The sequence below is a fragment of the Acomys minous genome (genome assembly GCF_964271855.1).
Source record: "Acomys minous genome assembly, chromosome: 12".
NCBI lineage: Eukaryota > Metazoa > Chordata > Mammalia > Rodentia > Muridae > Acomys > Acomys minous.
In genome coordinates this window covers 15004315-15025391 of record NC_140493.1, presented here as the reverse complement: position 1 = coordinate 15025391, position 21077 = coordinate 15004315, and the positions used below count along the sequence as shown (strand labels likewise).

General features: G+C 50.6%; 1 protein-coding gene across 2 annotated transcripts in view; it reads left to right on the top strand.

Annotated features, from left to right (window-relative positions):
- Positions 1-21077, top strand: part of TAFA5 (TAFA chemokine like family member 5) — a 199751-nt gene that overhangs the window by 156718 nt on the left and 21956 nt on the right. For both annotated transcript variants that reach the window (XM_084803224.1, XM_084803225.1), the window contains exon 3: positions 12832-12959. In XM_084803224.1, coding sequence (XP_084659350.1) covers positions 12832-12959 — 128 coding nt within the window. The remainder of the gene's footprint in view (positions 1-12831; positions 12960-21077) is intronic.

Genomic DNA, 21077 nt, shown 5'->3' with positions numbered 1-21077 from the left:
GATCAGTTATAGGCAGATGATGGGGAATGAGTGGATAGTAAGTAGAAAGGCGATGGGTGTGTAAATGGATGAATGATGATGGTGGGATGAATGGTTCATGCTAATAATAAATAAATAGATGGATGGATGAATAGATAGATAGATAGATAGATAGATAGATAGATAAACAGATGGGCAGATGGGTGGACAATTAGAATGGTAGATGTGTAGATGGATGAACAGGTAGACAGATTATGAAAATAAATAATCAAGGGACCCACCAGAGATGTTTCCTCTGAGTCTTGAGGTGTCTCAGGCCTAGTGAGGGCTCCCCAAGTAGGCTGTCAGCGTTATTATCCTCAATGCCCATTTGCCATGGGCAGTGTCTCATCAGAAGAAGTGTCATTCACCTGTAGGCCTCTCTGGACCCACACCAGTTCTACAGGGACTGCTCTACTGTCCCGTTTAGCTCCCGAAGTGAAGGAACGTCCCCCTCTGAGTTCAGGGACAAGTGGCTTTCCCATATAACCAGTTCCCAGATCCCTCATAGTCCCAGGGTCGGCTGCCCTAGCAGGCTACCTCAGGCCTGGAAACAGAAAGGAAATGCTTCCATTCCACACGTGGAAATTAAAGCCTGCTGTCTCGCCTGTCTTCTCTTTTAAACAGCCTCTGTCAATTCAGTGGAGTTTGCCCATACAGAATGATTTGAGTAGTTTTTTTTCCCCTCTTACCTGTCTTGATCCTAATGAAATAATGAAATAGGCACCCCATGACAACTGCGGGCTGTGCTTTCTCCCTCCTCTCTCAATCTAATTTGATTACCCGAATCTGGAGTGTTTTGCACTGGCGTGGCATGACGTGCTAATCATAAAATGGGGCTCCCTATTCTTGAGGGCTGGGGGACAGCTCCAGGCAGCTAATGAATCTCTGTAATCAGAGAGCCATCTTGAAAATTAATCCATTCTACTGCAACTATTTAAAGACAAAAATCATTGTCGAGGCAGTTCTCACTAAATTATGTTGTCTAAAAGTTGTGGGAAGGAACTTGTCATTTCAACATGCAACCCGGGTCTTACAGATAGTTATTCCCCACGTGATGAAAAGATTTACAATGGAGTGCTAAGGAAAGCCACCATCCTCTGGTTAGTTCGTTCCCTCGCTCTCCCGCAGACCTTCTGTATTCCTGCAGCAGGGCTGGACCCATCTGGCACCTGCCCCATGACTGCCACCAGGATTTGCATGTAGGACATTCATCCCACAACCTGCTCTAAAGGACGGTTCATGTTCCTCCCACCACACTTTTATACTCTCCTCGGTGGCAGAGCTGAAGGGAGAATTCTCCTCCTATGGGAAGCAGTGTCTTGGATTTAAGCAGAAAGGGGACCTTGTAGATGTGCTGCCATGAGACAGGATACAGTTGTCGATCAGGTTGTGATGTGGCCTGCCTGGGTGTGATGTCCTTCTAATGTCAGGCAGTGCCTTCCCTGCACATCTCTGGTTCTACACCGAGGCTGGTGACAGAGGCCCATGCTGTCACTCCAATCCTCCTTTCTCCCTGCATGAGAGCTCTTTGACCAAGCAACACTATATTGAGGCCCACTAAGGCCCCGCTTTGATTGGTGCCACCTTCCTCTCAGATTGTCATGGGGCAGATAGAGATCTGTGGCTCACAGCTCCTAGGCCAGCAAACCTGGGTCTACCTCTTATTGCTACCGTAACAAGAGACTGGCCACATACTCTAGGCATACAGTGACACTTAATGGGCCCACCTGTTAGCACAGGCCTCTGTGACTTCCTGCATCACTCCCATCAGCCCAAAGTGCCCAATCTACACACTCAATGTGGCTATCTCACCCTTCAAGGCTCACCTCTTTCTAGAAGCATTCCTGACCGGCTAGGGGCAGCCCAGGAGCCTCCACTGCCCTGTGAATTCTGTTTGTGGGCCCTATATGTAGTACAGTATACATACCAGGGCTGGTGTGCTCAGAACAATCCTGAGGACAGACCTGCATGCTCCTGTGCTGGGTATGCCCCAAGTCCTGTGGTCGAGACAGCCTGAATCACTGACTCTGCCCCACTCTGTCCAATAGGCACAGATTCTGGGTGCAAAGCTGTGGCCCTGCCTTGCCTTCCCAATGAGTATTTCAGCCCTGAGCATCTAACATTATAGGAAGACACTGATGGCTTCTAAGCTCAGCCAGGTACATCCAGAACATCTGCAGAGGCTCCAGTAAGCTTGGCAGCACCTGTGGTTGGTGGTGCTGAGTCAGTATTTTCTCTGTGTAAAGCCATTTGGGGTAACCAAGGAGACCAGTGGCGAAGCTGGAAGCAGGAGACAAGTGCTAGAGAATGTGGAGAAATCTAACTAAAGGACTGCTGGGCCTCCAAGGCCTACCAGGGAGATATGGCTGGATCCTCCAGTTTGTGAAGCCCGGCAGTCTGAGTTTCCCTGTCAGAGAGAGAGAGGTTCCTGTGGACCTGGAAGAATGACGCTTCAGTGTCTCCAGACAGTGGAGACACGTGTTCATTCATGTCTTCAATGTCTGTGCTTTGGTGTCAGCCCACCCTCACTGAGGGTCCCTGGTAAGGGTAAGGGTTAAGCGAAAAACTTGGGCCTGTATAAGAGGAGAGGGAACCATACATGAGCACCACATATGATCACAACGCCTTCTCTTGGCCACTGTGGTAGAGGAAGCTGCTAGAACTGTGGGTGCATCAGAAGAGAACCTACCTCAGGTCAGGGCCGGTAGAGGAGCACAGAGGATTCTGGAAGGCTTGGATAACCCCTACTGGTGAGATGGCTGTGTGGCTTCCTTGTGGTCCCTGAAGAAGCAAGGTGACAAAGCACAGAGAGAAGCAGCAGCAGCAGCAGCAGCAGCACATGGCTGGCTGAGCATCTCAGGCATGCTCTTGCCTTCATGCCCATGACCTGTGGTCAGCCCAGGTCTCTGGCACCATCATTTCTGAACTGTGTCAAATTCTAGGTGCCAGGCTTCAGGCTTTGCATGGTCCTTAGAGAGGAGCCTCACAGGGTCTTCCTGGCATGGAAAGATAGGAGGCAGACATGGCCCAGAGAAGAGGTAAAGGTAGCACTGGAAGTCAGTACTGAGCACAGCATGGCCGATGAAACCAGGCAGCTCTGGGTTCTTTCCTTCCTTTTCCTCCTCTTCCTCCTCCTCCTCTTCCCATCCACTTGCTCACCTCCCACCACCTCTACCACTCCCAGGTCTCCTACCTCATTAGGAAACTTCCTGGGATACCTGTATGATCTGGCCCAAGTATTGTAGTGAACTTAGCTGTTGGGCCTGATGGGTCTCCCAGATTAAATTGGGTAGATGGTATAGTTCTACTGCAGGTCAGGGCTAAACCAACCACAAAGCATGGACCTAAGAGAGACCTTACAGCCTCTAGAATCCAGGTAGCTGGTACAGAGTACCTGAGTGTTGGAACCCAGTCCTCCATCTCTGAGTCTAAACCCTCTACAGTATGGGGCATAGGGTGCTTGTGTACAGAGCTGTCCTGCAGAGCCCAGCTTGGTGCTACCAGCACAGCAGAACAAAATAAATAAATAAATAAAAGTTCTAGAGTAAGAACAGGAAGCGCTAGCCTCCAGGAGACCGCAGACCTCACATTGCACTTCTCTAACCCCTAGCTCTGTCTTCAGTAATGAAAGTGATGCTGATGCTGGTGATGGCCATGGTGGTGATGGGGATGGTGGTAATTCTGATAGTGAGCATGGTTGATGCTGGAGAGGTAGTGGTGGTGGTCATGGTGGTGATGGGAATTAGGATGAAGGTGATGGCGATGACCATAGTGGCGGTGATAATTATGGTGATGATGCAGCCCATCATGATAAAAATGGTGATGATGCTGGTATTGGTGGTGGCGCTGGACATGATGGTGATAGTGATGATGATGATGGTGGTGGTGGTGGTGGTGGTAATGATAGTGATGATTCTGAGAATAATGTTATTGGGGGATGCTGATGATAAAAATGGTCGTAGTGACAGTGATGATTCTGAGAATCGTGCTATTGGGGGATGTTGATGGTAAAAATGGTGGTAGTGACAGAAGTGATAATGGTGGTGGCAGTGGCAGTGGTGTTAGATGATGATTGTGATGGTATCAGCAAGGTAGCTGTGGGGTCAGTGCCTCCTGCAACAGAGGAGACTGTGCAGCTTGACTCCTAGGCTTTGAGGCCTCAGTAATATGTGCTGGCATGACTCCAAGCTCCATGTGGCACCCTTGAGCAGATCTCTTCCTGGTTGGAAAACGGAGAGACAGCTGACCAGGCCCAGCTGGGAGCAGAGTAAAATCACTGCTCAATCAAGTTCTCTGCCTTGATTACCTGGAACCAGCATCTGATTCCCACATGAGGCTGCAAGCCACGGGATGCCCAGCTACTCCAGAGGCCTTAAAACAGCCACACAGCTGTCAGAATCCGTAGGGTCCAGCATGGACCACTGACCATGGGACACAAAATAGGTCCTTGGTTCTATCCAACACCTCATTGCTGGGTCCAGCACCTTCACCCCTTCCGTGTCTGTGCTAGAATCCATGCAGGATGAGGCCACAATTACAGGAGTTGAGCAGTGGCTGTCTCTACCCAAACTGGAGGCATGCCTCCCCAGAGCTTTCTGAGTGCAGTGCTAGTAACCTCCCCAGCTCCCGTCTAAGCTGATCTGCTCCTTATCTGGGCTCCTGAAGGCCAGTACATGGTAGAGCTGTGTCCCTACTTGCCAAGAGACCCTTTTGGCCCTAGGGCTCCTCTGGACAAGTCCCACCTCAGCTGTGCCTCCTGCTCCACTGACCAGATTTCTGTGGCCTAGAAATGGGCAAGCAGGAGCATTCCTCAGACACGAACAATATAGAGCGCCCTTGGAAGGGAGGCTCCCCCACAGCTGCTGTGGAGCGGCATCATTTTTATTATAATGTTGTGGGAATATGAGCTCAAGCCAAGCTAAGCCCTCCCAGACTGTAGAGCAAGAATAAACCAAAGCCCATTTTACAATTAAACACAAACAAAACAGCGAAACCAATAAAACTGAAATTTGCAGCATTAATTTTACAGGGCAGGTGTTTCCCAGAGCCGCGGCTAAGGGAGTAGACTCCTGGGTGGAACAACTACCTGCTGGTGCTCAAATGGCTTCTGTGTTCATTCAGGGGATGCCGGCTCACACATACGTAAGGGCAGCTGCCTGAACTGCGCTAATAACAGTGGCTTTGTTTGTTGTGATCACACCTTCCATTTAACCCAGAGCCATCCCAGAAGGCATGTTTAATAGCAGGTTCTTGATAACTCGTTTAAAGCTGTCTCCTTCCCATGCCAACAGCTCTCTGCCTTGCAGCCTGACAGGGCGCTGCTTTAAATGGGAGTAATCCAATTACTGCAGGGCCCAGCAACAGAATCTTCATCGCTTATTTACTGCTGTGCTTAGCGCCAATGAACTGCTGCAAGGCAGGGAGCCGGGAGGCAGTGAGCCAGCGGCGCAGGGTGCTAGGTGTTGCCGCTGCAGGCTGCCAACAGCCTTCCCTAGAGCCAGGCCCCACGGCCCTTCTTGTGGAATGCACGGGTGCTCACGAGGGCACGGCCTGAGTGTAGCACAGGGGGGCTTGTGTTAGTTGCTTTGCTTCTTGCCGTAAATGAATTCCTGACAGGAGGCAAGCTGAGGGAGAAAGGCCTCATTTTGGGGTGCAACCCACCATGGCCAGGAGAGCATGGTGGCAGGAGTGTTGAGGCAGCTGGCCTCATTGTACCCAAAGCCCGTGAGCAGCAACGAGTGTTGCTACTGAGCTTGTTTTCTTTCCAGAGCGGATCTTCCTACCTCACTTAATGCAGTCTAGATAACCCCTCACAGACATTCCCACAGGCTTGCCTCCATGGTAATTCTGAATTCCATCAAGGAGACAGTCATGATCAGCCACCACAGAGCTGAATTGTACCCCCTCCAGACCACACGGGAAGCACTGTATATATTCTAGTGCTGGATCCCTGTTGATAAGCCACGCCCCCAAAAAAAAGACAGGTGAGAGAGAGCTAATATCTCCCAAACCCTGGCCTGCGTTTTCTGGCAAAGGAGACCTGGGAGAAATCCCACCACTCCTGTGGCCTCCTTATCTGCCCATGATGAAAACAGCCAGGACCAAGGGATCATCCCCAAGACCCAAATGTAGAGGAAGTGCACAGAACATTCGTGACCCCAGGTGTGGCAGTGTGGGGCTTTGCCTCTCCATGAGGGCTGTTTCCAGTAGGCCCTGGAAGGTTCTCTCTCCCTCCCTCCCTCACCCTCACCCCCCTCTCTGTCCCTGTCCCTTGGAAATAGGTTCAGGAATATAACAATGGGCAGTGGCCAAGGGTTGCTCATGGGGGTGACATGTCATGCCCTTGAGGAGTAAGTGCAGGCCTGGGGCTGTATCACGCTGGCTAAGCCTTGTCTGAAGTGCACAAAGCAGGGCCTACTTATGACATGATCTCCCCAAGCACACCACAGGCTCTTCTGTTTAGACAAGTTGTGCAATGCCCTCACTGGTCACGGGAATGGGCTTGCCAGCTACACACACACACACACACACACACACACACACACACACACACACACACACACACACACACACCGCCCCCAGGAGCATCCAAAGTGTACCTGACCTGGCACAAGAGAGGATTCTGCCAGGGAAGTGAGTGATATTTGATGGCTTTTGGTTAATTTTAGCAAACAGAGTTTAAAATTATTTTATAGCAGAGTGAATTAAGGGGAGTGGCTGCCACTGCTGGAAATAACATGGCAGTGTATGACAAACCAGCCAAAAAAAGGTCCAGATTTGGACAGACAAAAAGGTCTGTCCCTCTAAGGGCCCCCTAGCCTTTCCATAGTCACTGGAGAGCCAGAGCCCTCTAGCCCACAACGCCCTCTTTCTCCTTGTACTACCCTTGTGGAAAACCTTCATTCCCCTCCAATCTGTTTCTATCCCAGAGCTTGCAGTCCTTTGTTCAAACTCTTACCCTTTATCTGAACTGATGCCAACCAAACAGCTTCTTTCAATTCCACGTAAGGTTCCTCGGCAGTGGCAAATGGCCCAGGAGCCTTCACAACCTGTGGCCCATTCCTAGTCACAAAAGGCCTCAGGCCCCTGTCCCCTTGCAGAGTTCTCTGCATTCTGCCTACAGCGTACTGGATCCTCACCTTGTCAGAACAGGGTCTGGGTTCCAGCTGTTGTTTCATACTGGACCTTGGGACATCTAGGACAAGGTTCTGTCCCACACAAGTGAATATGTCCACAAGAGAGGCTTGGTGAGGGGGAGCAAGCTGCCCCTCTGTCTTCAGGACACTGCCTGAGACCCTGGCAGTATGGGGCTGTCACATCAGTTGAGCAGCGTAGCATCAAGGATGCATGCTATGGACACTCGTGTAGGTCCATGTGGAACCGTGAAGGAATGGATAGGAGTTTTTGTCCTCGGCTTGATATGTGCATGTGAGTGGGCCTGCTGTTTGTTTGCTTGTATGTGAGGTGGATATTTGTGGCATGTATGTGAACAGGATTTTTTTTTTCATGTAGGTGTGTGTAGCCCTACAGTATGTGCATGTGAATGCTGTCAAGTGTGTGTGAGTGTGGATGGGTGTGCTGTCTATGCACATGTATTTGTGTGTGGTACAGACAACTATGGAGAGAGACTTGCAGGCCACCATGCTACCTTTGGGGAAGCATGTACGTAGAGTTGGTGTGGCAGCGTCTCTAAGGCCCACTCTTTAGCCATGTGGAAGGCTCAGGCTCTGGAATTTTCTTCTCTCTCCCAGGCTGGAACTCGCATGCTTGCCCTCTATCTGTCCAGAGTATCCACTTTTTTCCAGGAACCTGGGATGCATGAGACCCCATCTCCTGACTATCACAGGCCAAGGAACTCTGGCGGTCATCATATGTTGTAGGCTGTGGCAGCTGTCTGCCCAAGCCCACGTCACTGGCCCCGCTTCCCTCATGCTCCTCAGGAGCATGCCTCAGCTCCTAGGGCATCCTTCCCCTGTGCTGAGATCACTGTCCTCAGCCCATGGCCTGGGTGAGATGAAGTTGTGACGTGGAGGCATGAAAGGCCCCTTTGTCCCTAGGACGCGGTAGCCCAGTGCTGGCCTGGCACTGTGTCTCCCACCTCCTCCAGCAGGAAGTGGGCAGGACTGGGTGAACTGAGCTCCTGCAGGCAAACAAAAGGACCTGTGTGCTCAGCACTGTTCCAGTGTCCTCAGAGGCCTGGTCCCTGTGCATGCCCAGGCTCTGCTTGTGTATGCGCTACTATTGACCAGCCCGCAGCACTGCCTGGCTGTGCATGCGGTGTCCTTGCATGCACATGTGTAGGTATGCACATACATGAGTATGCATAGAGTGCATACGTATGTCTGAGTGTATGCATATGTGACACATATGCCCTCTCTGTGCGTGTATGTACAGTATACATGTATAGTGGTATGTGCATGTGTGATATGCATGGTGAATATATCAGTTTGTGTGTTTATGTATGTGCAGGGAGTGCATTGTAAGTATATATGTGTACCTGATGCACTTGTGATATATATGCACATGTGTAATGCGGTGTGTGTACATGTATGTGTTTGTGTTATATATGTATCTATGTGAATATGTATGTCATTATGTACATGTGTATTTGTGTTATGTGTGAGAATTTATACATGTGTGTGCAGTGTGTGAGTATGTATGTGGTGTAGGTACATGTGGATGGGTGTCCTAGGTTTATGCACATGAGTGTGTACATGTATGAACGTGTGCTCTGCTAGCATGTATATCCACATAGGTTGCTTTATGTTACATGCTGCTGTGCTAGCACTGTATGAGGTATGTACCATGAGCTTGTGTTCATGTATGCTATATACATACCCATGTCTGCACACATGTATATTCGTGAGGGTATGTATGAATGTGGCCTGGACAGGAGCTTGTCATGTGGCCATTAGGAACTCCCTTCCTGGCCGTGTGCACATCTGTGTATGTCATCTCATTGAGTGTCGGTAGTCCCCGGTGTCAGCAGGCTGCGTGCTTTATCCCCCTTCCCACTACTCACCAGAGTGTTAATGGGTGGAGGAGGCTCAGGGGCCCCTTGAGTGTTGTAGGAAAAGTGGCCTTGATACAAGATAGGATGAGATCCGAACTCAGGCCCAGCTACATTTAGCCCACCAACCCGTCTCAGCTTCCAAAGCCCATCCATTATCAGTGTGTCCTGCAAACAGGCAGGCTGGGACTGGCTCTTGGTGCTGCCACCCTACCCTATCGAGTCCGTAATGAGCTACCTCAGGCCCCTCTAGCTGTAGGCTTAGCCAGTCCTGTTCTTGGCTTGTTAGGCAGTGAATGGGAGCCTGTGGCTCAATGGCCGGCAAACCTTCTCTCAGTGGCTCATGGGGGACAGGTTTGTGCATACAGGGCAATTTCTTGTAGTGCTTGAACACATTCCTTGCATCCGTCAGTGGCTGGAGGGAGATGGGGGAGGAGTGTGCGTGCACGTGCGCGTGTGTGCATGCGCACACATGTGTGTGTGTGTTCAACTTGTTAAGAGAGTTCTCAAGCACTGCACACAGGAGTTTGGGGCCTGGGGCGTGGGTGTGGATCCTGAGGCAACTGATGATGTTTCCAGGCTTATATTTGTTGGCAGCTGAGACGGGTTTCATACCATCTTTTGCTTTCACCAAAAATGACACATCAGGGCTGGGAGAAGCAGCTGCTGGTGACTTTGCACAAATAATGAACACCCAGGGACAGATGTGTGACATAAGCCAACTTTTCTTGCCCACCAGCCACCTGTGCTGTGATTAGTGGGAGCCCAGGAGACTGGCTTGAGCCTAACGCCTGCCTCTTTGGAATGTCTCCAGACTGGGGGTACCCATGGCCTGGGGAGGCTACAGCTGGGACAGCCACTGTTCTTGAAGCTATTTCCAGGAAGCCAGATGGTTTTTCTCCCAGACCCTTGAGGGAGCAGCTGCCTTCACTGTCTCGTCTTCACAGGGACTCCACGACTGCCTTCAGCATGGGACGGTCCTCACTCCATCACTCCAGGCTTCCATAGCATAATGCCACAGGCAGGCTGTTTAGTGGCTTGACATCAGTTCTGGGGACCGGAAGTTCAAGGCCAAAGTTTCTGGCTTGCAAATGTCTTGCCTTCTTGCTGTGCCCTCACAGGTGATGGGTTGCAGAGAGACAGGAGGTGCTTTGGGCGTCTCGTATAAGGCCACTGATCCTGCCAGGCCAAGAACCCATTGTTGGGACCTCATTGAACTGAATTACTTCCCTATGGCCCTGTCTCTAAATACAAGAGTCGGAGGCTTCAGCACACAAATGTATATTGTGACTCTAATGGTAGCATGAAAAAAAAGCTGACCTAGGATCCTGGCTAGTAGGCAGTCTACCTTGCTGGCAACTGGATAAAAAGATGCTGGGATGGGATGAGGCAGGCCACACATTCCACAGTGTTCTCTGCTCTGCCTGTGACAGGCATATCTAGTCAGTTCCAAGACTCCTGTCTGCTATGCTCCATTCGCTTAATCATGGAGCCCCTCCTGGTGTGTCATGCCTACCAAGCAGTGGCTGCCTATCTACCCTTGGATGCCTACCTCCATGTCTTCCATACAATCCCAGGCTCGTGAGACCCAACCCCAGGGCACAGCTTTTACTGTGTGAGGCCTATCCTGTGTCTTTGCCACATGTTGTCCAAGTTTGTCAGGGCAGTCCCTGCCTCTAGAGGCAGTTCTCTGGGTCTATGTAAAGGGTAATTATGGGATTGCTTAATCAAGGTATCAAGGATCAGGGAGCAGAGCACTGCCAGTTGTGCCCTTCTTATGCCAGGTCATGGCATATACCATCTGATGGTAGTGAAGCCCACTGACTTCCCAGCTGAAGGACTGTGTCTAAGCATACTCCACCCAAGCTCATATGTGTTTGCAGAGTTGTTTATATGTCAGCTACCACACCTTACTGTGAGAAATTGTAATGCACACATCCTGTGGAATCCTACCTTTAATTTACAACAAATCTAGAGTCCTGTGCTTCCAAAAAAAAAATTTTTTTTAAGTGAAATGGAAAAGGACGCCTAGGAGAAGGACAGAAACCTAAGAGTTATAGAGATTGTGTGTGGGATCAGTGATGGAGCTGGGGTGGGTGGGGGATGTAGTCCCCTCTTGCCTGGGATGGAAAGGTCTCTGTTTCTGGGTCTTGTGAAGGTGACAAAGAATGACCTACTCCTCCCTGACAGAGTCCAGTCAATCCTGCAGCTCAGCCACTAGCTCTTTGCACCTGCTGGGCCATGGGACCAATCAGTGTGGTGCTGCTTTCGGAAGGAGGAACCCAAATGGAAAATTTGATGGTTCTCAACACACGGGTCCCTGATGTCCAAAGAAAATGAAATCAAGCCCTCACTTGAGGCAGCGGGCTCTTAATGGGTTAGCAGTGAGGGGTCCCTGCGAGGCCCTTCCCGCGTGGGGAGAGGTGTGTCAGACATGGAGGTCTCGTAACAGGGATGTAACCGGTATAACCTTACTCTTTGTCTGAACCCCAAATGCTCTGTGGTCCTTTTTCGTTTCTTTTTTCATGAACGATTCTAAGTGTTTTCCAGTCTCAGATGTTGGGGCTGAAGTTGGATGTAGAATCCTGCATAACTGGGTCTTCAAACAGTGCTCAAAGGTATTAGAGTCGAGATGGGCCACCTGTGTCTATTACTCCCTCCTTGCTGTGATGAAATATCTGGAGGAAACAGGATACAGGGTTATTACAACTCTCGGGTGTAGGGGCCTCAGTCCATGCTTGCTTGGCTCCATGCCCTTGGACAGAACCTCATGGGGCAGGTGTGGGTAGCATGGGAAAGCTTATCACTTCCTGAGCCACCTACAGGCAGACAGGAAACACCCATAGTGGGCTGGCTTTCTCCTTGTTCTTTGCTCTGCCCAGGGACCCAGCCCATGGACTGTAGTGCCCATCAACAGGGTAGGTTGCCCCCCTTTGCCCAGTTGTCTCTGGAAAAGCCCTCACAAGCACCCATGGTTGTGCCCTGCTGTCTCCTAGGTGATCATAAGTTCCGTCACTTTGAGCATGAGCGACCCTCTCAAAGACTTAGCTTCCACCTGAACCACAAGCTTTGTTTATGAATCGCTTGAGTGCAGTAGTAAGGATTGCCTTAGGGAGGAGGTTAGCAGGGTGAGGAGGTCATGGAAGATTCTGGCAATATGAAAACTAGCACCATTACAGACTCCCTCCTCATGGGTTTCTCACAGAGCCTTCCTGTTGGTAAGGCCCGACCACCAAACCTGGGTGGGTTTGCAAGGAAGGAGAAGGGTGGGTTTTATCAGTATGTTTTGATGACCTTGCTCTGCTACTGCTGGGTCTCCACTAGACCCCTACCCTGCAGCCTCCAGGCGTCAAGACAGAGACTAGAGCCTGCCAGTCTCGGAGCCTTAAGTCTGGCTGGTGTCTGTAGATAGAATTGCTAACTTCCTTCCAGGCCTCACTCCTGACACTCCTGGTCTTACCCCAACCGTCCTGTGGACAGTCACCTGTAGATCTATCCATTTCTGACAAAGCAGAAAGTGAGGTTTTTGCCTCTTGGGAAAGGGGAATGATGTTATTATAAAAATGTTCTAACATTCCCAGTGACCACTTACAGGTGGGGACCGATGGTGGAACACCCAGGAGAGGCAGTATATGGCCAGCCTCCATGGGGAATGCCTCTGAAAGGCAAGGTGCCTGCTTCCATGGCTTCCCGCTGCTATGCCTGGGTACCCAGCCCAGCTTAAACATGCTGGCACTCCACTCAGTGTGGCCTGCAGTTTGGGAGTGGCACACTGACCAGCTCTCTCCTCTCTTCCACAGCTCGAATTATCAAGACAAAGCAGTGGTGTGACATGCTCCCCTGCCTGGAGGGGGAAGGCTGCGATTTGTTAATCAACCGGTCAGGCTGGACTTGCACACAGCCAGGAGGGCGGATAAAGACCACCACGGTATGTGGCCCTCTTTCCTTTCTTGTGGGCGCGATGGGGAGATGTGAACAGACACGATGGAATGGGATGGATCGAGAGACATGTGACGACTTTTGTCCCCATCCCTGTCACAGCTCCTCCTTACTCTCTGGTGCTAAGTCCCAAAGATCCTGTTCCGAATCAGTTGGTTTTGGCACTCAGGGTCTGAACCACAGGATTGGTTGGCTGGGGTGGTCAGCTGGGAAGTGAAGCTGGTACAAAGCATATTGCTGCCACCAAAGCTGTTTGATTTTATAAGGAAGATGTGGGGGTACATCAGGTACCTCCAAACTTGACTGCAAGCATCTGTAACCCCCTCCCCGAGGCCAAGGGGACCAACAAGGTTCAGGCCTAGGGATGGGGTTACACATGGTTCTGCCACCGCCCCAGATATGGTGTAGTGGCTGCTAACAGAGGCCAAGAGCTCCCAATAACCTCACCCTCCTCATCCCACTGGGCAGGACACACTGAGCTCTTTCGGGAGGCCACAGACAATTTGGTCTCCAGAGCTGCTCTGCCTTCAGGTGGTAGAGTGGGGGGACTCTAAGGTGTTCTTTGATAATTTGTTGCTGCTGCTGTTGCCCATTATTTGAAATTTCTGAGGTAATGGCACCACACACTGCCTAGACACCACAGGTAATTATTCTCTGTGATACGCAACTAAGAGGCAATGGGTCTTTGGGCAAGGTAGGTAAGCCACACCCTCATCATTTGGGCTCGTGGCAATTCATTTAGCACTGGCTCCTTTGAGAACAATGTAAAAGTAGAGACCTGTTCCGGGTCAGTTTGGGGAACCTCCTAAATGGGCATAGAAGCAAGCACACTTCAAAGAGCCTTAGACTCTGTGGAGCATGGAGAGATGCATGGGCAGTTGGGAGGAGCCACAGGTATAGGATACTCTATGTGTGCCCCTGCCCTGTGTAGACATCAGATGCCAGTTGTGCAGCTCAGATGCCTGAGCTCTCGGGACCTCCGTGGGAGGGGGCCACAGATGGGTTTGAGGAGAGATCACAGACAGTGATGAGCCATCAGCCAAATCCACACAGAGTGCTGCTGAAGGCATGCCCCAATGCCACATAGTGGCTTTCTGATCAAGGCCAAGCCTCCTCAACCACACCTGAGGCTATTCAGCCACCTGGATAAAGGATACTGTGGTGAAAACTAGTGTCAAAAAAGGAGACATATCCATGGCCCTTTGTGATTCAGGGCAGAATCCTGAGAAGGCCAGAGGTTCTTAACTCATGTCCTGTGTGTGTCCTTCTTGGGACTAGAGGTAACCCTAGGCTTGGTGTGTCCCCCCACTTCCTGGGGTCACATTTGGAAGGATGGGCAAGTAAGGACAGTGTGTCTGCGTGGGTTATGAGGGACCTCTGAGCCCTTCAGAGGCAAGAAGGGAGTTAGACACCTCTGTAGTCTAGTCTGCCCTGTGTCCCTGAGTCTAGAAAGATGAGGTTCAATTCCTACTGGGACCTCTGGCCTGAGGTGACATATTTTTAAGGTATCTAAAATGTTCTCCAGCAAGATCTTTAACAATCACAATTTGAAGTTCCCATTGTGCGATCACATCATGGCCTTTTATAGAGTAAATTAATACCACACTTCACATGCCACCATAAGTTGTTTTTCTGAGGTGACGGTCTTGTTACCCATTACCTTTAAGAGGCCTGGTGTCCATGTAGTGGCTGCTAATACCTTTCCAGTGTTGTTTATTCCATATGGGACATTCCTCTATCCAAGACCCCTCCACACCCTGCGCCTCTGCTTCGCCAACTGTTGCTATGCAAGCCTGCTGATTATATTTCTCTGAGTGTCACCAGAGTGAAGGCTGCTCCGTGGATGATCCCTGGGCCTGGGTAATCCAGTAACCTGCCCCCTCACAGGGGCCTCCTAAGTATGTGTGATAAATGGATCCATTGATTAGGCCAGTGCAGACCCCAGTCACATGCTGATGTTCGCATTTCCGTAATCACTGCTTCTCACGAGTTGGAGGGTCACCACCCCATTAGCGGGTCATGAAATTAATTCACTGGCTCGTGATCAGCAAGTAAAAAGGAGGAAGACAGGTCATAAAAATAGTAGAGTGCCTCTTGGGTCACTGGGACGAATGCCACTCACAACGGACACAAGCACAGTAGTGCTGCGCCGAGATGTGAGTGTCGTGGTGGAAAGTGGGAAGTCCATGGCCCTGGGGGACTCAGGAGACAAACAAGGCCCTGGCCTAGCTTTGTTAAGTGTTGCTCGGGAGTTTTCCCTTACACTTGGCCTTGAGAGCATCATTCTGCACTGAGCCAGGTGACTAGTGAATGAAGGTGCTCCTTGGGTGTAAAAGGAACATTCTTTCCTGTACCCATCCTTGAAGCATCATTTCAAAGGGCGGGATTCCCTTCCTCTTCTGTAGCTCCTGGGCTCCCATTTTCCACTAGCTCTGGCACCAGGACTTACAGGGGACCCAAATGAAAAGGCCTGGAGCATCCCAGGTGGGGATTCTGGTCCCTCGTGGCTGTGCAGGAATGGGTCCCTGTGCAGATGTTTGCTGGCTACGGCTGCACTGAGCACTGCACATGTTAGTGGCTTGCCCGATTTTCTAATCAATGTTTACTCTGCATTTATGTAATGTTTATGAATTGCAAGATGCTCCACGGTGAGCTATACTGTTCCCTAAATCAGAATAAGCCAGCTGGATTGGAATCCATTCTTCCAACTAGCTATTAAGCACCATGTTTTGGTTCTGTATGTGGAAACACACAGTTGTGGGGGCTTGAGGAGGCTTGGGGAGGGTTTCCTAGGAGTCTCTATCAAGAGCTAGCACTACATAGATGTGTATACCCCAGAGAACATAGACTCAAATATGCCCAGCTGACAGCTGCAGGATCACATGTGGGTGTGGCCATCCGACCTCTGCGCCCAGTCTTTTGCGGCCCCTCTTACAGGCAGATGTAGGGTCCTTCCAAGCAGTTCCCCTCAGCTGCTGCTGACTAGGGCTGGACAGCCTGTCCCTGTAGCCCACTGGGGTCATCTGGAGGTCAAGAGCCCTGAGAGCAGTCTTATCACGGAAGAACACAAATGCAGATGGTCGGCTTACGGAACATCCTGGCAGCATCTTCTGCAGTGCCTAGCATCTGTCCATGGCAAGCCTCCTTCAGGAGAGCTGGCCTGGAGCAGGGAGGGCCCTGGCCCCTTCTGGTGCAGCGCCAGCTGTTCAGTGGGCTCTACTCACTCCACTCAGGACTCTGCCCTTCAGCTTCCCTCGGACTTGGAAGTGAGGAAGGGCTTGACTTCAGGAGCCTCTGTATATATTGAGCTAGAATCTTGAGGTCTTTATCACGGGATTGTGAAGGTTGTGTGTGGCCATACTTTAAAAAAAAAAATCATAGAAAACTGAACTGGGTTCCTCCCAGGAATCAACATGAGGCCCTGACCAGGGCTGGCTGAGTGCCAACACACAGGTATGCTTAGGTTCCCACCAGAAGAACCTGGTCATGAGTCATCCAGAAGAATGGAGCAACTCTCGGCGCCCCCATGTTAAAGCAGCAAATCTCAAGGTGGCCTTTGAGGAAACTTACCAAATCCTAGTCCTCAGGCCCCAGCTAAAAATGACCAGTCTCCTATGCTGTTCTTCAGCCCTCTGGAGACCCCTGTGAGGAGACAAGGGTGTGAAGAATAGGCATAGTCTATCGCTGGAAGCACAAAGACAGCCACAGAGGAGATAGGAGCAAATGTCTGGGAAGTGACTGTTGGTGGCTGAAGCCCCAGGAAGGCTCAGACCCAAGAGATGGCACAGCTGGCAGAGCACTTGCCACAGAAGCACAAGGATCTGAGTTCTACCCCAGCCACCCACATCCAAGACTGGATAGGGTGGCGCTCATTTGTAATTTCCAACCCATGAGGAGTGGGGCCAGAGATGGTATCATGGTTCCATGGCCAGCTAGATTAGCCTGATCAGCAAGTCCTAGGACCCAGGGAGAGACTTTGTCTCAAAAAACAAAAAACAAAATAAAATAAAATTAAATTAAATTAAATTAAATTAAAAAAAAAAAAAACAAGGTAAATGGTACCCGAGAAGGGCAACCCCTCTCTCCCGCAAATGCCCATTTCTGTACACACACATACAAAATCTGTAGTACTGGAAGCTGTGGTTTTCCCATGTGAGACCACCCACCGAAGCCCAAGGATGAGTGAATGGAGAATCTCATCCTGCAGCTCCCAGAGTGAAATATGAGACCCTGGGAGGTGGGGGAAACTATCTAAACTTCAGGACAAAATCAGCCCCACCCTGTCCTGTCTTGACACGACTTAGAGTTATTTGGGTCTAAAAGGTACTCTGAGCTGGGAGAATGCCTTCGTACGTTTGTAGTGCATTTTTTCTTAGTTAGCAATTGATTTGGAAGGGTCCAGCCCACTGTGGGTGGTGCCACCCTTAGTAAGATGGTCTCGAGTGCTGTAAGAAAGCAGGCTGAGCAAATCATGGGGAACGAGGCAGTGGTAGTTACCCCTCTTTCCCCTTCCCCCCTCCTGCCATGACCTCTGCATTAGCTCTTGCCTCTGGCTTCCTGCCTTGAGTTCCTGGTCTGATTTTCATCTATGATAGATTGTTACCTGAAGTATAGGATGAAATAAGGCCCTCCCTTTCCAAGTTGCTTTAGGTCATGGTGTTTATCACAGCAATTGAAACCCTAAGACAGACACACACAGACACACACACACACACACACACACACACACACACACACACACACACACAAACACACTCAGACCACAAAATGAAATGCTGCTTGAGGAATTGCTCAGAGACTGGCATTCAAGTGTCTTTAGCCCAGGTGTTGCAGGCCTCAGGTACTGGAGACCAGATGTGACTCCTGATCTGTAGTTTCCCAGTTGCTGGAATGGTCTATCAGTGTGGAGGGAGAACAGGTCTTGCTCCCAGAGCTCCCACCTTTGGCTCTGCACCCCTGCCCTTGTGGAGCTAGAGATGAAGAGGTCTCCAGAGGCAGGAGCTATGAACAGGCCCCTGGGTTACACTTGGAGTAGGAATCTGGATCAATTCCAAAGGTTTGGAACCTAGAAGAAGAAAATGGGAAAATGAATCCCCGGGGATGGGAGCAATCCAGCTGCTTCAGCCTGAGTTTGTCCCACATCTGTGTGCTGAGCCTTGCTCACCATCTAGAGAGGTCCAGTCGCTCTCAGTGAGAAGCCTCTGTGTGCATTCAGCATGGCTTTGAAGGGGTGAGGGCTGAGCTGAATCAGCCAAGGAGAGGCCAGGGAAGAGTATCCACGGAGGACATAGCCCCTCACCCAGCACCCAAGACAGCTGATTTCACAGGCAGCCAGGAAGGGCATCTCCAAGAGTGACTGAGGCTCCAGCAAAGAGGACTGGGCAGTACACAACAGCCATACTAGTGCCCACCTGAGTGGTAGACAGTTCATCTACACAGCCGCAGTAGGGTCAATGCAGCCACCTTGATCAGAAAAGGTGACCCGGAAGGGCTGCAGTATATATACTGCACACGAACTCGGTGAGCAAGAAGTGACATAGGGAATTACCAGGATGGATGTGATGTGGATCGCGGCCTGGCTGCTCCTGGGGACACTTGTGATCACTGTCTGGCCCCACACAGCAGTTAGCGAGCCCCATAGCAGCTGCTGTCAGAGCCCAGGGCTCCTTGAGGACAAGGCCAGCCTGTGTAGACACCTCGCTTTGTATGAAAGGAAGGCAAGACGTGTCTTGGCAAGGAGATCCTTGTCTGCCAAGTGGCTGGACACATGTGAGCAGCAAGGGGATGCAGTTTAGTTACCCTGGGGAGCCCTAGTCACCCTGCATCTGCCTTGTGCGTACTCCCTCCGGGAGCCTATGGCTGTTTTACTCCTCATAGTAAAGACCTGCCAGGCTCCTTTGAACCTGGTGAGGTCATTGGGAATGCAGCGGAATTTTCTAAGGCTGATGGCTTGCTGATTGTTGGAAGTGCCATTGTCCCCATATGGTTCTCTTCCCTCTGTCTGATGTTGGGAGCATCTGAAGCTTACACCCTACCTGTGTGGGCAGGTAGCTCACTAGGCCTGAAACTCCCAGATTGGAGGAACATAGCATGCAGTGTGTCACATCTTTTCTTGACTTAATGTCCTTCATTCTCCCAGAGAATTAATTCAGTTATTTGTACACAGATGAGACTGGGGAGCACAAGCTTGTGTGCCCCTCATCTCACACACACACACACACACACACACACACACACACACACACACACACACACTACCTGTTCCAACCGACGCTATGCTTCTCACGATGACATTTGCGTCTTAGATTCTAGAAGCATGCCAAACCAAAGTGGGCTCTCATACCAGATGTCCATGAGCTGACCCTGATTCCCACCTGGGGAATCCCAGCTGGCACCTGGTCTTGAGATACCACTTTGGTAGAAAGGCTGTAGTGGGAGACATATATGTGACGTGTTTAGCAGTGATCAAAGGAGCAAGCAGGACCCTCCCTGACATGATCTCTGCCTGGGAAAATGGGCATTTGAGAGACTTCCTTCACCCAAAGGGTTGGTAGAATCTGTGAGGCCAGGAAGGTAAGGCTGAGGACTTAGAAGCCTTCTTCAGGACACAAAGGGGACACAGCTGGAAAGGAGGTAGCATGTGATGTCATCTCAAGGGACATGCCTCCCCGTGACAGCCTGACTTCGATAGTGGCTCCAGGTGGCACCCAAGTGACCTCACTGCATTTCAGTTGGGTAAGAGGAGTGGGTCTTCATGATGGGTTACCTTTAATGGGGCGTTCCTGTGGAGATTCTCCTTTTGAATCCCACATTGGGAGGGAGTCAATGAGTCTCCTGCCACACAGCTGATCTACATATACTGAATTAACAACCTTTCTTTCTCAAGCCTGCTTGACTCCCAACACTCTCCTAATACTGATGCCAGGCCCCAGGACTGTGAGGACCCAGGAAACCAACCCTTAGTATGCAGATCAACTTTTTCATCTACCATGGAACGCACTGCCAGGGAGGAACCTAGGCCAAAGCTCAGGGGCTGCTGCCCCCACCCTCACCCCCACTGTGATCAGAGGATGCCCATGACATCTTAACAGTGGACAAGAAGAATCAGACCCAGCAGGGATGTGGACAGAGGAAGAAGCAGGCACACCAGGGCAGAAGAGAACCACCATGCAAGATGAAATACTTCCAGCAGGCAGACTGCCAAAAAAAACGAACGTCACCGATCAGGAACAGGAGGAGGACGAGGAGAAAATCCTGCCTGCGACCCTGAAGCAGAGATGGCCTCTCGCCCAGCAGCCCTGCACCTCGGATCGATTTAGATGCTTTCTTGGACGTGACGTCCTCACAAGGACAAAGCAGACTGGATTAAAAAGTGGTGTGAGCACTGAGGCGGGCAGTGCAGGCTCAGTCCGCAGGAGCCCGATGCCTGCACCCTAACCCGTCTCTGTTCGGCCCAAGTGATGGAAGACCAGAGTCATTACTTGGATCTGTGAGCAGCCCATTCTGGGCTCCCTTGAGTCACCCTGTTCATCACCATGGTAATAGCTGGACATGTTAATAGATTCCGTGCGTAAACAAAAATGTATATGGCAGTGCTGCATCAAGTAGTATTGTAAGCAGAGACATTCTTCATGCTCTTGGCACATATGAGCCCAGAAATAACAAACACACACACACAAAAGATGGCTTTGTCCGAGCTACATTATTTCTGTCGGCATTTTTCAGAAGGAGAGGCATTACTGCTGGTCCCTCTTTTTCTGTAATTGGTCTGCATTCATCTCAATTTTCCTTAAAGCAGCTGTTCTTTGAATTGTTTTAAATACATAAATGGCAAATGGTTGGAACGAAGGGAAATTGTCTCAATGGGGGAGGGGGAGACAAAGCCTGTCATACAAGACAGGTGGGTGTGGGGTGAGCCCACTGCCACAGAGGGGAGGCGACCGGACTGGGCCAACACTGAGCATGCCTGGAGGTGGCACCAGGATGACTGAGGGTCCCAGTGAGGTTGAAGATGAGAGGTCAGGCTCTGTTTACCTTCTCTGTATTACCAAAGAGCAGGGACGTCTAGTTCCTACCCCTGTGAAACTGGGCCCCATGCTCAGCCTCT